Source organism: Pteropus vampyrus, unplaced genomic scaffold (assembly GCF_000151845.1).
Source record: "Pteropus vampyrus isolate Shadow unplaced genomic scaffold, Pvam_2.0 Scaffold56, whole genome shotgun sequence".
Classification (NCBI taxonomy): Eukaryota; Metazoa; Chordata; class Mammalia; order Chiroptera; family Pteropodidae; genus Pteropus; species Pteropus vampyrus.
In genome coordinates this window covers 1,207,502-1,225,111 of record NW_011888837.1, presented here as the reverse complement: position 1 = coordinate 1,225,111, position 17,610 = coordinate 1,207,502, and the positions used below count along the sequence as shown (strand labels likewise).

Here is a 17,610-nt window from a genome sequence, read left to right as displayed (position 1 = left end):
TGAGAAATGTACCTACTAATACATTAAATTTTAGTAAATGGTAGCAATGAAAAATAATCTATGTATACCCTGATTCTTTTGATGTTTGACAAAGTTAATGATTAAAATCTCCTAGATTTGTCACATTTTCCCCAGGGTGTTTATTTGCCTTGATTGATATTATTTTATCTCTGTGGGCCAAGGATGACTACCCTTGCTTCTACGTAGAGATTAATAATTGATTAGTTCACAGTTGGGAAACTTAGTAAAAGGGAATTGGTTGCTTTGGGCTGTCATTTTTTACTGGGTAACCTGCAGGAAACAGGAGTGCTGCGGGACCTGCTGGCAAGAAAATGAAGAGGATCCTGGTTCTCCTGCTTGCTGCAGCGTTTGTGCATACTCTAGAGAGAGGTAAACTTCCAGTGGTGTGACCATTTATGAGAACTCTTACTAGTCTAATTTTATTATTTTTAAAAATTATACGAAAGGTTAAAAACAGAAAACTTGGTGAATATGTAGGGGAGAGAGAGAAGATCAAAGAGAATTACAACTGAGCTCAAATGTGGTATCTAGCTTTCAATTGGGACAGCCAAGAAATCAAGATAAACTAATGAAATAAAAAATTATATAATTTGTCAATTATCCTTTCTTGCTTTTTTGATAACCAAGACCTTGAGAGAATGGTTCTGAAATTAGAAATATTTTAGTTGTTAAAAGATAATGCATATGGAGGCTGTGAAACATCACCGAGCTTTTTTATCAGACTTCAAATGTTTACTGCCATTGAGAGCACAATGTACCATATCAATGAGGTATGAGGTTAATTGAGATTCCTTAGATCCTCTTCAAGGAATTCTGTATGTGTTATATTTGAAAATGCATTATAGTTTGTAAAATAGCCCATGTAAAATAATTCAATAGCTGTAAAACATGACTATTCAAAGATAACTCAGCTATATTTTTTATTACGATTATTCTTCAAATGATGTCTTCATCATTCTTTTAGCAATGTTTAAAAACTTTTCGAAATGGTATGAGCTGAAATTATGTGAAGTATATAACTTTATGGAAAGTTTCCAAGCTGCAAAATTTGTAATCAGTTTCAATTTACTTTTCTGGCTGATTCTTTAATGCTTCTAAGGGAATCTGCATTCATCTGCTCTGAAAATTTAATTTTCACTTAGTGTTGTCAGTTAATGGTCTCACTCAAGTCATACATTAGTATTCACATTAATAATATATTTCACCAGTAGAAGAAAATGTGTATATCCCTGGAATTATTGGTATTAACTATGACATGAATAATCTTACTCCTAACATATTCTTTTTACATTTGCTTTCCCTTGATCTTACTTTTGTCATTCAAATTATTTAAAATTTTGTATTGTTCACCCACAGATTCTTAAGTAAGCTATAAGTCTTCATGTAAGACTACAAAGTATGAGATATATTGGGGTATAAATAAATAAGTTGCATCCCTTTTAAGACCTCTGAATAGGCCAAGACCCAAGAAACTCTAAAAGCTTACTCCTTTGTCCAAGGTTTTCCTGGAGCAGATATGCACCTGAAAAAATCCCACTAAAGCAGATTTAGTTCAGGATGTTCAAAACACACAAGATCTAGTAAAGGCTAGGTTCTGGAATCATATGTGGACATCATAACGTGGGACATGAGTCACGATTTTGGACTGCTAACTCCGTAAGTGTACATTGTCTTCACCTACAAGAGTTACAGTATCTTTTGAAGAACAGAGAATTCTGCAACCTCTATTTCGACATCCTTCAGCATTCTCTGGCTTTGATCGAATGAATGCTAAAAACCTCAGGTCAGCTCTCTTGAAGGTCTAAACTTCACAGTGAACTTTAAATTACCCAGGTGCCCTAGGTCTGATGATATTCCTGAGACATACAATACATTTTTAAGTATTTCCAAACATATTGGCTTTTCCCTAAAATGCCTATACTCCATGGAAGTATTCTTTGGAAAACTTCAGTTCTAAAATGGATACTGCTGTCACTCAACATGACCATCATCTTCAGTTAGGCCAGTCCTCTTCCATCAAATGGCCTTGAGGATCCAGTTCACAGGGCCTTCAGTGCATCTGGGGAGAGAAAGGCTTACCAACTATGCCAAATCTAGATGGTGTCATAAGAAAACACTCACTTTAGCTAACCCTTGAAAGGCAAAAAGGCAGTGTTTGCCAGTTGACTACACTTGGCTTCTTTCCCCAGGACTGAAACGGATGTAGCACTAATCTACAAGGTATCTTCCCCCATCTCCCTTCCCTCCCAAAAACAATGAAGGCAAAGGTTGCTGATACAGCTATATAATTACCAAAGAAATAATGCTAACAGGAAATAAACCTGTTGTAGTTGTTAAGAGCTGTTGGCAAGAACAGGATATTTACTATGAGTATTCTCATTTTTGCTTTAAGCACTTCATTCTCAGAATACATATTTTTCTACATATCCAACAGCAAGAAAGTCCCCTTTGGGTTGATAGATGAACTAATTTTTTCTTTCTTCCACTTGCCTGTCAAAATAGCCTTAGACAATGTGGGTTATTCTAATTTTCCAAACCACCACTGAATCACTGTTTCTCTTTTCTATAAGTTGCCTGTCCCTTCGTCAGCAAACACTTGAAAAACAAAGTGGTCCTAAGTTTGATTCAGGAACATAGCTATACAGAATTCCAAAGAGAAGTAACTTAGGATAAGAGATATTCTATTTTCCCAAATAACTTTATAAACTTTCCACAAAACCTACATAATGGTTATTGAGAAGGTGACATAGAATGTGAAAACTACATGATGAAAAGACATCCATGTAAAGATCTAGAAGTTAATTTCAAGCAGAAGGAACACAGGTGCAAAACTCCTGAGCTAGGAATAAGCATGGTCTGATCCAAGTTCACAAAGAAGCCAGAGTAAAAGTATAAAAGAGGATTAGCCAAGAGGAGAAAGGAAAATGAGCTGAAGCTAACTACATCATCGAAAGCAATATTAACCTTCCTGGACAACAGGAGCAATATCACACTTCATTATTGTGAGGTACAATGCCTGCTACATACTCACCATCACATGTGTGGTATAGAGATCAGGGTGCACATTTTTTCAAAGACCACAAGATTAATCTATATAGGAAGGAGATGAAAAAATCCTAAAAAGGAAATGATTATCCTGTTCTCCAGTATCTATGGTCACCTAACTTCTTTATTCTACCACTATGACCCTTCTTTCTCCTATCCCTGCCCAAGCCCCCATTCACTCTGCTGCATCCACCGCGAATCTCCACACTGTCCCATACTCTATGTACTCTGCACCTCGGGGCTTTGTGCTAGCTCTTCCGTCCTCTTAGAACACTGATCCCTAATAGCCACATAGCTCCCTTCCTGATCTCCTTCTGATGTTTGCTCCAGGTTCATGTATAGAGAAGCCTTCATTGACTAATCTATCTCAAATAGCACCTACCATTCCATTTTCCTCTATTCCTTAACCATGCTTTTTTTTTTTTAAGCACCTATCACTTTACCTTATCGCCAGCTGTTCATTTATTGTAATGAATTAAAATGTAGAAAGTAAAATGTAGAATTCTGGCAGAATCAGAATTTCATGCCAATTAATTGGGTTTACAAAGACAAAGCTATCACTTCATTATTGCCTTTGAGATACCACAAATAAAATCTTTTAGTAATCTAAGACCAAGTAGAAAATAGAAATAACTAGGCACTAACACCAATGTAGAGGGAACTAAATCAAACTCATGCTGCCTACTATGAATCATCCATAACTAGTCCAAATGCCAGTTTAGTCCAATCCCATGAAATTAGTTCTGTCTTCTAACTTCCCTATTTTCCTGGCACCATCATATCTGGATCATTTATCTTTAATCATGTAGAGCTTTCTTGGCTTTCCTTACTTTTATTATCTATATTCAATCATTTCTATATTTTATAAATTTCAGCCTTGAAATAGATCAGCCTTATATGAAGCATTCTACTGTAAAAACCTCCTCGGTATTCCTTTTGTCTCCTCTTTATCTCTTGCATAGGCCTGGTTCTCCAGATCTGTGAACACCACCTCTCAAACCTACTGTTCCTCTTAATTTCTAAACACTCTTTGTCCAAGCCTTTGTTGTCTTTTACTTGGCTACTGTAATGCCTTCCTGACCAAATCTCTACCTCCCTTTCCTTGCCTAATCAATTCATATTATTAAAATGCAATATAAAACTTGTCATGATATGATGAATGGAATCCAAAATGAATTGATTACATTAAAAAATCAGGATTACTACTGTGAGGTTAATGAAATGATGGGATTGAGCATGTGTAGCTAGCTGGTAGAATTCCAGGGATCAGGCCGTCTGATACAAACCCATTCCAATTCTAGTCTGTGTTCAGAGTCACCTGATGATGGATGTGGTATCAGGCTTAAATATTAATGAGAGTGTGGTTAGTAGAACAAGGGCCCTCCAAAAATATTCACATCCTAATGCCCTTAAATGAATAGATTAAGTTATATCGCAAAGAAGAATTAAGGTTGCAGGTGGAAGAAAGTTTGCTAATCAGCTAACCTTCAAGTGAAAAAATAATCAGAATTATCTGGATAAGTCAATGTAATCACAAGGGTCTTTAAGGTAGAAGAGAGAAGCAAAAGAGGAAGAGGTTATTTAAAAAGAGATGGGGACACAGAAAGATTCAAAATTGCTGGTTTAGAAGATGGAGGAAGGAGGCCTAGAGCCAAGAAATGTAGGCCACCTCTAAAAGCTAGAAAAGGCAAAGAAATGCATTCTCCCCCAGAGCCCTCAGGAGGAACACAGCTCTGCTGACACACTTACTTTAGCCCACTGAGACCTGTGTCAGACTACCCAACTGAACTTTAAGGTACTAAAATTTGTGTTGCTTAAGCCACTAAAATTGTGGTAGTTTCTTACAGCAGCAATAGAAATGTAATACAGCTGGGTCTTCCTGAAGGAAAGGAGCACTGAGCCAAGGCCTCTCACTGTTGACAGACTACCATTTTATTGGCCAGCTCCAAGATAGTTGGCCAGGAGATGAACAGGGTACATGTTAATTAACTTCCCTGCTTCCTGGGATTTTTTCATTTTTTACCTTCTAGTCCACATTCCTCTGACCAGAAATAATTTAGCCATCCCCTGAGAGAAGGACAAGGGAGAATCACATATCCATATCTAAGTTATGTAAAATCTGATACTATATATTATCACTGGACTTTACTGTAAGAAATGCTAATATCCATTAAGTGTTTATACATGTTAGGCAGCAGATGTGCTAAGCATTTTTATATAGATTAACATGTTTCATAGAACAGCCTTATAAAGAAGGTACTATTTATCCTAAATTTAAGATTACTATTCCTTGAATGCAGCTGAATTGGTCATTCCCCTACAGGAACATATGTCAATAGATAACCCATTACCTTAAAAAATTAAGTAACACTTTGACTATCAAGTCTTTCTGTGTTTAAGTCCCCATACTCCAGATGCCTTATTGGACTACTCATTATTCTCCAGATATGAATTGTGATTTTCCAAATTCAGATATATTTTCATGTTGTCCTCTCCACTTAAAATTCCTTTAACTCATTTAGTCCTGTTGAAATTCTACCTGTCATTCACGGTCCACTTCAAGTAATTGTTCCTTTCATGAAGTTCTCTCAAAGCCTTCTTCCATTCTAAAATTTCATAAAGCTTTATTTCAATCTCTCCTATGGCGATGATCACTATTATGTTGTATACTTATCTCTACTCTCAGAATTCCTTTCTTTAAGTATTGATGGCTTTAAAGTTTTCTTTGGCATGGTACCTTGCTCTTGGTATATGGTCAACAGAAATTTGCCTCACGCATATGTATGATGATGATCACAAAGCAACTTGATTTAACTAATAACTGACAAGTACACACTGTTTATGTGGAGGGGTCAGGCCAGTTCTGAGTATTTTATATGTATTAACTAATATAACCACTATGACAATCCTATGAGATACAATTGTCTCCATTTTACTAATGAGAAGACCAAGGAGGAACAGAGAGGATAAGGAATTTGCCCTTGGTTTATTAGCAGGAATTCAAATCCGTGTGGTCTGGATCCAGAATCTCTTCCCTAAACCATGACAAAATGTGGCCTCCCATGTGTGTTTTCTTTGGGTTTTATGGTTTGGGCCAGCAAAGTGTCTTTACGGTTTAACTTGACATTGTCAACATTTTAAAATCTGAAGACTTCACATAAAATTCCAGGTTTTCAGCTTTTCTAGAAGCATGAGAAGATGTGGCAAAAGGGTCAAATTTTCACATGGCAGCAACGACTTGGAGCTAAATTACAGCTGCCTCCTTTTGACTAGAACCATGGAACCAACACGGAATTTTCCTTTCGTCACCTGGATCAAGTGTTAAGTTACACAGTTCCTAGATCCTAAGGGTATTTGAATTTGCTATCCTCAGTGTCTTGGATGGTCTCCAACAATGAGTCTTCAGTTTCTCATAGAAATTTGATAATTAGAAATTTATATTCCATTAAGGGGGAAAAAAGTTGTTAGCACTTTAGCATAACAATTATATGTTATAGAATTGTTGTGGCCTTGTAAGAAGTTTATACAAATAGTTTTTATAATAAAAAAGAGTGATCACCAACCTTCGAAAAGGAATTTTCCACATATAAAATAATGCCATGTATGGGCATCTGTTGGACTTAAAAATGTATTTAAATGGCTCAAAAGTTCTGTTTGACAAAAAGCCTGTATGTTGATGGAGACAGATAGTGATAAATATGTTTAATATAGCCTTGTCATTGGATTAACTGTATAAATAGAAATTATGCATCATTTTAATAGCCATTAAGATGTGTGGATAGGAAACAATGAAAGAAAATCATCTGTGTCCAATATTTTCTGAATTATTTTAATCAAGAGATAGAGTGCATTGCTAGCTAATGAAGCAGAATCATCACCAGTTCTGTATCAGCTCAAAGGAATGTAATATGACAATATGGCTTTGCCATTATTAGATACTTTCTGAGATTTCATAATAAATGCTTAGTGAATTGGCTTTTTGAACACTTGTGTCTATTCAGAATTGTGCCAGGTACTCAAGACCTAAAAATATGATCTTTGTATTGAAAGAACTTTCATAGAAAATAATACAATTTTGCTTAAACAGAACATGATTAGTATTGTCCTTTCTAAGATTAGCAAATGCCTAGAGAGTAATACTATATGATCATCTATACAAAGACCAAAGCACCGGACTGAGACTTTCAGCCAATCTGTTCACCTTTCTATTTGCAAGGTTTAACAAAACTTGCAAGCTTATTTTTTAAAAAAGGGACTGGGGGCAGAATATGGAGAGGAAGAATGAACTTTTCCAGTACTGGTAGTTATAAATTAAGACTTCACAAGGGCAGAAATAATACAAATCTTTCAGTACAATAAACAGACTATTACTAAATTTTAAGAATAATTCTCAAACTTGCAGATAAAATATGCTCAAAAAATTAATGTTATCTGATTATTTGAATGTTAACATTTTTCCATAGAAACAATTTATACAGAAATGAGGTTCTTAAAGTGACTCACAAAAATATGTAAGATTGGAGGTAAAATGTGACAACTACAAATCTCATAAGATTTTTATGATTATATGAGATAATATGTAAAATATTTGGAACACTATCTGCCAAATTGCTGGCACTCAATGTGAAGCATTATCATAATATTATTCTTATATTGCTTTAAAAACTAAGCCCTGCAATGCATCCTAAGTTTCCAAGTAAGGATGTAGGGGACATCACCCTCATCCATTCAAAGGCAGGAGAGGGAAACTTGTTCCTGTTTTCACCCCTGCGAAAACATTTGCAGATGACAAGGTAGCCAATCTATGAAGAAAAGGGGAAGTGGAATGAGATGCATGAAGAAAGAATGCAAAGGTCCTCCTTTGGGAACTTGGTGAATGTAGCATCTATATAGTCTACCACCCGTGGTAAACCCAGACAATTAGTTTGAGTGACTATCAGTCCACCTCTATTGCAACTGTAGTTTCTGGGCAACTGACTCATCAACCCTATGTCTTCTGTTTTTGAATTTTCAAGATTTGAAACAAAGCTTCCCTTGTTCCACTGACAGCATCCCAACAGGGGCCTTTAATTTCCTCTAGGTTAATCTATAGATGTAATGTAGAGCTCTACATTTAGTATTAAAAGAATTGAATTTCTTTCCATTGATTCAAACTCAAAAAACTGCACTCCTGCCTGCATACATCAATATTAATATGAAAAACCAGATTAATGCTTTATATATATAGTGGTTTAAAAATATCCATAGGAATGAAATTTTTTAAAGCCTGAAAATAAAATAAATTTTAATTCAATTGACATTTCTTCATTGACAGTGTTTCTAGTGATGTATCATTTTCTTTAGCTCCAATAATCAGGTCAGCTTCCTAAACCAGCCCAGCAATGTTTAATTTATCAAGTAAAACCACTGCTTTGAAGTCACCAATATCTAGCCTGACTGAATAAGCACTACAAAATATATTCTTAAAATGCAAAGTTTTTTTTTAAGCAAAAACAAACATACTGACCTTTCTGACACAGATGAACCTATTAACATAGAATAGAAATAAAAGTGCCAAAGAAATAAAATTGCAAAAATATAAAATGCCCAACAGAGCTCTGAACCTCCATGATTCTTCAGAACACAAGAGGAAAATAGCAATTTAAGACAGTTCTTAGCATTCTGTATAAGCATGTATGCAATTCAGTATTATTTAGGGTCCATCAGTTGCTCCTGGTATACAAACAGCTTCTCTAGGTGACCAAATTGGTTTTAGAGAAAGATTATAACAATAGTTAAAGCATTTAAAATACTTTTTTAGTAAAGTCTGTACCAAGACAGTGAGTATCTTATTGTCTATTCCCACCAGATTGAAAATTCCATGAGGGTAGGGATGTTTCTATTTTGCTCTCCATTGTATATTTAATACTGAATCCAGTGCTCAGCACAAAGCAAGTCTTCAAAACATCTATGTTGCATGTATGAATGAATATTCTCAGCTGTGTTGAGAGAACACTAAAGATTTCCCAAAAGTAAATTAAATTTGTTTTCAAAACAAAAGTCCAGAATGAGACGTGACTTCCCAGAATGTTTCACAATACAGATAGAAATGAGACATGCTATTAAAAAAAGCCAGAGTTCTGCTAATGAAATGTGTAAACATTTAGTGCTGAGAGGTCACTGTGTGAAGAAGATTTCACCAGTGTCACTTAGATTATGTAATATTTACTGGGGCCATGTCGAAGTCCAGATTGCCTTCTTTATAACCACATGGCACATTAAAGAATGGAGTATGTCATTTGCAATTCATTCAAGATAGAATTTAATTATATAAATCAAAGTGGCTCAGCTAGTATGGAAAAAAACATTTATTAAGCAGTACTCCATGGAATGAGAATGCAATTTGTAACAATCATACTGCAAATTATCTTCAGTATTTGTTGTTTTTTAAAAGATGAGAAAATGACTAACATATTTGCCTAGGCTTATAAGATGTATATCCTCTCTGTGGATAAATAAGTGAATTTTTTAATCTGAAACATATTTTGAGTAGTCTACCTAAAGGATACATGATGCAACAGCTTCCTCTACAGGTCAGTTTTCTAAGAGCAGTTTTACCCTTATATATATATATATATATTAACTTTTTAAAAATTAAGTTTATTGGGATAACATTGGTTAATACAATTACAGAATTTTCAGGTATAGATTATATTTTGACATCTGTATATTCTATTGTGTGCTCCGAATTTTCTCAATGCCTTCCCTTGGGGCGTCCTCCTTGCTTCTGCCATTCCCAAGGCTGAATGTTCCAGCAAAAATGGTTCCATAACCATTTTGTCTTGTGTAATCAATCTAGTTTTCCACTTTTCTCTAATAATTTTGCATTCTAACTAAAGCAGTGTATAACACCTGTGGATTCTAATGTACTTCTGTGCAAACACAAGTAGTTGATTTACTTAAAGCTATTTAACAAGAGATAATCTGTAGTGGCCATTTACACAACATTCACATGTACTCACACATTCTTATAACACACTGAATGAAAATTACATTTTTGGTGAAGTGAAAAATCTAAACCTGGAAGGCTAGAAACAAAATATTTCAAAAAATGTTTACCAGAGGTGCTCCATTTAAATACAGCCCTTTTCTTTGAATATTATTGAGTGGTCAATATAAAAAGTATTTACAAAAATAATCTCTGCAGTTTCACAGAGAGATTTTATTAAAGTTAGCTCCTATGCATTAAAAAGAGAAAGACATTCTCATTAAAGCTACTTTTTTTTTTTTTTTATAAACACAGTAAGCTTAGGGGGAAAAAGATTCCATATAGTTTAACTACTCTTAAAAGGAATTATTTTACAATCCTCTGAAAGTTATCCTAAAAATTAAAAGGATATAATCTTGTACTAAAATTGGGAATCTTAAATATATATGATTACACTCCGTTTGAATATTTCCAGTGATGAAACAAACTCACTTCTTCAAGAAGTTGTTCATCATTTCAGTTATTAGACACAGTTATAGTAAAGTTCTCATATTGAACCAAAATCCACTGCCAGCTATTTTTCCTAGCTCTATTTTAGGAGCAACATAAGGCAATTCTATTGACACCTTAATTCTACAGCTTTTTATTACAAGAGGACAGATCTGCCTTAAATTCTTCCCCTTTATGTTCTAATCGCCAGTCCTACAGAATACCATTAATGATTAATAGAAATTTTCGGCCCCATTTTGACCTTTTGAAACTGTGACAATATACAGCTTTGTAAACGAGTCAATAAATTCCAGAAAGTGTTCTAGACGTGAAGGTTCTCAGATATAACAGCTTTTTGTACTCCATCGACTATTAGCTTTATCAATCCTGCTGTGTTTGTCCTTGTTTCCAAGATAATGTGAGATTTGAACATGTGGCTTCTTCTATGTGATTTTGATAGCGTTTGAGTAGGTCCCTTATTACAAAATGTTGCTTAAAAAATGACTTTGTCCCTCAATTCCAACCCTTCTCACCTCAGTAATATACTTTGAGTTGTCCACATGAAAGACACAGAGTGCCACAGCTTTCTCTATGGGCAGTTTATACCAGTATTAGGCATTTCACCATTAAATCTAATAAATCCTAAAGAGAATCTTTCTAAAAAGAAATTCTTCCCTAGCCTGTATCCGATCACCCCCACGCTTCACTCCAAACCATAAAACAAAAAATTCTACCCTGGCTTATGTATAGTCATTCTTCCACAGAATTGTAACTATGAGGGAGATGAAAATATTTTGGGGATAAAAAGGAATAATAGCAATTACCATTACCCGAGATGGATTTTCTAATATTTGAAGCTAGGAAGTTACTAAAGGTTAAAACCACTTTTAGAAAAGAAACTGAACCAATAATATACTTCTTACATTTTTTAAAAAAGCTATAGCATCATAAAAGATTAGAAAATTTCTTAGACTTATTTGCATAAATGACGTATCGGAGGAAAAAAAATTGACTACCTTCCACGTGTCCACCCCCATTATATCTGCAATAGGTGTGTTGAACAAGTGGATTTCACCAATAGAAAATTTATCTTCTATACAAACTAGCTCTGAATAGGTTCTATGATTTTTCCTATGATTTTTCTGTTCACTCTCAAATAAAAGGTCCTTTGGTCTTGTAAATGATGAAATAACTACTTCATAATAGTCATGGGACTAACAGCTTGTGTTTAATAGTCAAAACTTTGGAAATTTGCTTGAAGTTGAAGCTACTGGTTTCAGGCCATTGCCTGTGGTGGGAAAGGAAGACATGTATACTTTCCTCTCTTTCTCTACCTGCTTGCCTCTCCTTCCTCCCACTTGCTAGGCTGCTTTTGCCTCATCAAACACAGGGAAGGAGAGGTGAAAAAACTTGTTCAGGGGGCAGTTTGTGAGCTATGCAGTTTCCTCTGGCTATGGGAGATGTTCCATGTTGACATTTTCTCTTCGTGGCTTCTTCGGAGATCTCTTTTCCATTATGCCTGGAGATCTTTCACATCCACCTAGCACCTTAAAACTTTCCTTTAGCCCTCTGATTTTCAAACTTTCTGCCTTTGTACAGAGGTGTCCCACTGTTGGCAGCCCACAGCCCTCTAGACATCTCTCTTTTTTTAGGGGGAGGGAAAATGGAGGGGAATGGTTAAGACATCGTCAGGTCGGCTTGCTCTCCTGCTTTTTCTACATCCGGTCCAAAAGCCACAGCACAGTTTCCCACTCACAGCCCTCTCTTTTGTTACCCCAGGCCACTGAATAAGCCCTCTCACTCTTTAGATTTCTCTAGTTTGAATCAGACATCTGTCCTTGTACCCTACACTCCATGCGTCACCTATTGAGGTCTGAATGTCTTTTGTGAAGCCCTGTCAGCACGCGTTAAGTGAAACTAAGCATTCCCCATCATTCCTCCAAACCCACCACAATGCCAACTTTCTCCAAAAAATATTTTGCCTAATTTTCATATTTTTCCTCAGCTGAATTCCTAGCTTTCCCTTACAGAGTGTGGGGGTGGGTAATGGCGTAAAGGTAGCAACACTCTCACACACCTCCTTTAAGGTCCTACATTAGTGGGGCTAGCTCTTCACTTTGGAATTAGACATACTCTCCATTTATTTTTTGTTCTTGTTTCTTTCAAGACCTTGGGTAAAACTGATATAAAGAAAGGAGGAATAAAATGTCCTACTTTAGCATTATTATAAAGATAGGATCTAAGAATAATTGTCATCTCAATAGGTTCTGATTCACTAGTTGGTATATACCATTTGACTTATCTACTTTATTAGTTCACTTTTTTCTGCTATCCATTACAATCTATAGTTTACATTAAAATTCTGATTCATTTTGACAAAACAGCTATAAAGTCATCAAAAAATGAAATTGCATATAAACAGTGAGAAAATGCCCATTTCACTATATATATATATAGGTTGTATGAAGCACTCCTTTAAATGTGCAGTTAATGTAATATTTATTAAAAGGGAATAGATACAAAATTTCCATTTTTGGTTCCTAGGCCGAGATTATGAGAAGGATAAAGTCTGCAAGGAACTCTCCAATCTGGGAAAAGATGACTTCACATCTTTGTAAGTATGAGGTATTTACTCACTCTCTTGGTTACCTGACCTTGAATGAAACTGCATTTGAGGTAAATTCAATTCAGCATTAAGGTCTGAACTGATCTCTGCTAAGATTAAGAGGACAGAGCCCAGGGTCAATGTGGGCCGAGATGTCAGGCAAATGGAGGACATCCAAAGATTCCAGTTGAACTGTTGTTACTATGCTCTAAGAATCCATCAGTGTATTTAGTAATGAGTTAAAAGAGAATAAGTAAGTATAGTTTTCAAAGGAAAATTAAAATGTAAGTAGTACATGCTAAAACTGGCAAAGCAACAAGGTACAGAACAGATTCATTTGGAGAGGCTCAAGAGAGGGAAAAACACGAGGGTTCCATCAAATCAGCCTCAAGTCTAATTTCTACTTCACAAGGTAAATTTACCTATGACAAAAACTGATTTTAAAAGGCAATTTCATATTCTTTTCATTAGTCAAGAAAATGAGTGAAATATTCCTTTAAAAAACTGAACAGATTTTATATTTTAACGTGAACACGTGAAAAATATTTCATTCTAATTAATATATTGACTTTATATTTCTCCGCAGATCCATGGTCCTATACAGCAGAAAATTTCCGAGTGGCACATTTGAGCAGGTCAGTCATCTTGTGAAGGAAGTTGTCTCCTTGACGGAAGCCTGCTGTGCTGAAGAGGCTGACCCTGACTGCTATGACAACAGGGTAGGTTTATGTGGCCTGGCCTGTTTAGTGGTCCACAGAAGGAAGCCCAGATAGGCCTTCATGCCATCTTTTGGGGAAATCCTAGACAGCAACTCAACCTAGTCTAATTTTGGAGGAAATATGAGCCTTATTATTCCTAGAGCCCAGATGTTTTCTAGCACAATTAATTTTGCCCATTAGTCCTACTGGTTCAAATGAGAAAACTGGGACATATACTGACTCATAAACCTCTTAAAATAATTCTAATGTATTCCATGTATCTTAAAAGTCTTCCCATACCTTTATCATGCCAAGCCTGTTACTGACTGCCACAGAACAATTTAATGTTGGCCTCAAACTAATTTGGGGTTCAAAAGTTTCCCTACATATACACACTACTAGGTTCTATGTTTTCACCCCTGAAGTATGCAGAAATTAAAATGCTGCAATGACAGGGTTCAAAATACAGACTTAAATGTAGCTGAAGAAAGTAAAATGACAGGTGTTTCTAGCCATTTACTAATGTAGTCATCAGGCCTGATGCAAATGACTTTTAAATGCATCTTGACAGAGACCTCTACAGACAAGTATTTCCTGTTGGAGCCTGCAGCAATTAGCCTGCAGAAAGAATGCTCTGAAGATCTGACTAGAATATATTCTAGGCAATGATTACTCTCACTCATTAATTGCTTTATCTGATTCTCATCTACTTTCTAACAATTTTATAATCATATTCTCCCATCATCCAAGTTGATAAAACTGCCATTTCATACCTGACTTTCTTAAAATAAACAAACATTAAACTACCAACCATGATAAAAATAACAGAACATATTTTTATTTTATATATTTGCAAACCCATCCATTGATTAGAGATAAGTGTAGGACTGTAATAACAGATTACAAAAGAACAGAGTTGACACACATTTTTTGCACATCACCTTCCTCCTCTTCCTGCTAGTTCAAAGCAGATTTTTTATAATGTGTCGACACTTTTTAAACATCTTTATTTGAAAGGAAGGAATAAAACAGGAGAAACAAGAAAATTATCAGGGAAAGAAATGGAAAGGAAAAGGAGATTCACTAAAAAGAGATATAGAGTTCTAAGATTCCTGAGAGTCTGACAAAGGTAAATGTGGGAGACAAGATGTTATTCTTTGGTTTACAAACTTAATTTATCATGTTGCTTTTCTTCATTGATAGGAAGATTTTTAGAAGTTTTTCCTTACATGTTAGATAACTAACATGTAAAATAAATGCAAGGATGTCAAAGTATTTTTTCCCATGTAAAACTATTTTTCCATGATGACTATTTCTAGTCTATATTTTTATTTCAAATTCTTTCCAAAGAGAACCTTTTGTTGTGACAATTGTGTTGGTTGTACACTTATTATGGACTTAGTTTGTCCACGTGTATAAGTATTGAGGCAGTAGATTAAGTTCTACTAGTGGTTTTCAACTCATGCTACATATTAGAATTTGGAGTTTGGGGAAAAACAAATCGTCATGCTTCATCTTTGACCTATTGAATCAGAATTTCTGTATTGTGCAGCCTAGGCATTTCTATTTTTATACATGCTATGAGAGATTCTGATGCAAAATCAGGCTCAAGAACAATTGGGTAGGAGAATGCAAATCAATGTAAAAGACTGAAGCAGTCAAGAATTAAGAGTCTGATCATGTAATAAAGGGAGGGGAGAAGGGCAGAGGGAGGTCCTCATTCTCATTGGGCATTTGCAGCAAAAAAAGCAGGTAGAAGATCATATCAGAGCTTTTCGAAATGACCTCCCTTATCCTCAGAGACATTAATATCCCCATGGAGAAACACTGGGCTATAGGATAAAGCTTTTAATGGCTGCAATTAAACATAGTTCACTTACTAATGAAGGTTCTATTTTTGTTATCCTCTGAAGAAAGTCATTAACATAAATAAGATCTTGTATGTGCCTATAACTACGATTATGCAACTTACCATGTTGACAAATCATCTCATGAAGCCTTTGGGATGAACAGTTTGATACTAATGAGAATTTTAAAACTTAAGGCTAAAGACGTTACACTAAATGGAGAACTGCAAGCCTGGAAACATATATGAGTTTGCTTGTTTTTATTCTTCTCTCATTCTAGACCTCAGCACTGTCTGCTAAGTCCTGTGAAAGTGATGCTCCATTCCCAGTCCACCCAGGAACTGCTGAGTGCTGTACCCAAGAGGGCCTTGAAAGGAAACTCTGTATGGCTTCCCTGAAGCACCGGCCACAAGAATTTCCTACCTACGTAGAGCCAACTAATGATGAAATCTGTGAGGCGTTCAGGAAAGATCCCAAGGGATTTGCTAACCAGTAAGCTGTTTTCATCAGAAGTAGAACATGAGGGCATAAAATCTCAGAAATGTATCTAATCTAACCCCTATTTTATACAAATTCCTCTTCTACAGCCACTTGGACAGCTTCTAGTAACAAGGACTTGACTTTCACCCAAGGCAGTCCATCTTTCAGTGGTGATTATTATAAATGCCTTTTTCAGACAGAGATGAAATCAACTTTTCCAAACTCCCACTCAACTTATCCTGTTCTCTGAAGCAGAACCACTTGGATCACCTGACCTCATGACATATTTTCAAATATTTGACAGCAGTAGTGTGACTCCTCTTAAGCTAGAGGTTTTTGCAAAATCTATCTGATAGAATTTTATTGCTGTGCACATTTTTAATACTTAATTGTCAGTAAAACATGTTTTTCTTTACTCCAAAAATACATCCCCAGAAACAGTTGTGATATGACACATGTATTATATAAGTGAACAAATTACTTTGACCTTCTTGTTGTTTAACATTAATAAGATGCCAGATTATACATTGATTCTTTATGTTAGCCTCTGCTCATCAAAAATGAAAAAAAAAAGGGAGAGAAATCAATAATAATTGAAAATATATATACAAAAAATCAAAAGCAATGTTATTTAAACTGGCTGAAATTAGGTCACAATTTTACAATAATCGATTGACTTGCCCATCCCTGTACGTTTTCAGAGAGAATTTTGCCCTAGATTTCAGAGTCTCTTTTAGGCCCATAGGGGCTTATGCTCCTAAAAATTAAAAAGATTTCAATAAATGAGCAAACCTACACATAACAATTATCTGAAACAGTAAAGATAAATAATGAAATGTAAACCCATTAATTACATTCATGTTAATTAGTTTAATCAGTATTAATAAGCAGCTACTGTGGGCCATGCACCTGAGACACTAAGTTAATAAAGGGACAAATAATGCTTCCTCTCAAGCAGCCTGCATGAGAATTTAGGAAATAATCTATTTTTGTTTAATGAAAATGATTAAAGGTGACTGGTATTATGACTCTTTCTGTAAATACTTAGTGATTTTTAGATATTAAAACTATAAACTAACTTAACATGCATCTTTTCTCTATCAACATACTTATGAAAAAGTGGATTTTGTTTCCTACAAACATTTTGACCGATGCTATTTTCCCCCCCAGATTTATGTATGACTATTCCATTAATTATGGCCAAGCTCCTCTGCCACTTTTAGTCGGTTACACCAAGAGTTATCTTTCTATGGTAGGGTCCTGCTGTACCTCATCAAGCCCAACCGTATGCTTTTTGAAAGAGGTAGGTGTCATTTATTACGTAGCTCTTTCCCCCTTTTATTAATGTTATTCCTTTTTTTTTTTTAATTGTAGAAGTTCAGATTCTGGAATCAATAAGTTTCTAACATGCTTCTTTTGCATTTTGTAAATTGGGAAAACAAACAAACCACCACCTCT

The 17,610-nt window shown here is 35.3% G+C and overlaps 1 protein-coding gene across 1 annotated transcript in view; it reads left to right on the top strand.

Annotated features, from left to right (window-relative positions):
- Positions 1-297: 297 nt before the first annotated feature.
- GC (GC, vitamin D binding protein) overlaps positions 298-17,610 on the top strand; it is a 39,332-nt gene continuing 22,019 nt past the window's right edge. Inside the window, exons 1-5 of the mRNA XM_023530902.1 lie at positions 298-390; positions 13,067-13,136; positions 13,714-13,846; positions 15,953-16,164; positions 17,323-17,455. Coding sequence (XP_023386670.1) covers positions 333-390; positions 13,067-13,136; positions 13,714-13,846; positions 15,953-16,164; positions 17,323-17,455 — 606 coding nt within the window. The 5' untranslated portion in view covers positions 298-332. The remainder of the gene's footprint in view (positions 391-13,066; positions 13,137-13,713; positions 13,847-15,952; positions 16,165-17,322; positions 17,456-17,610) is intronic.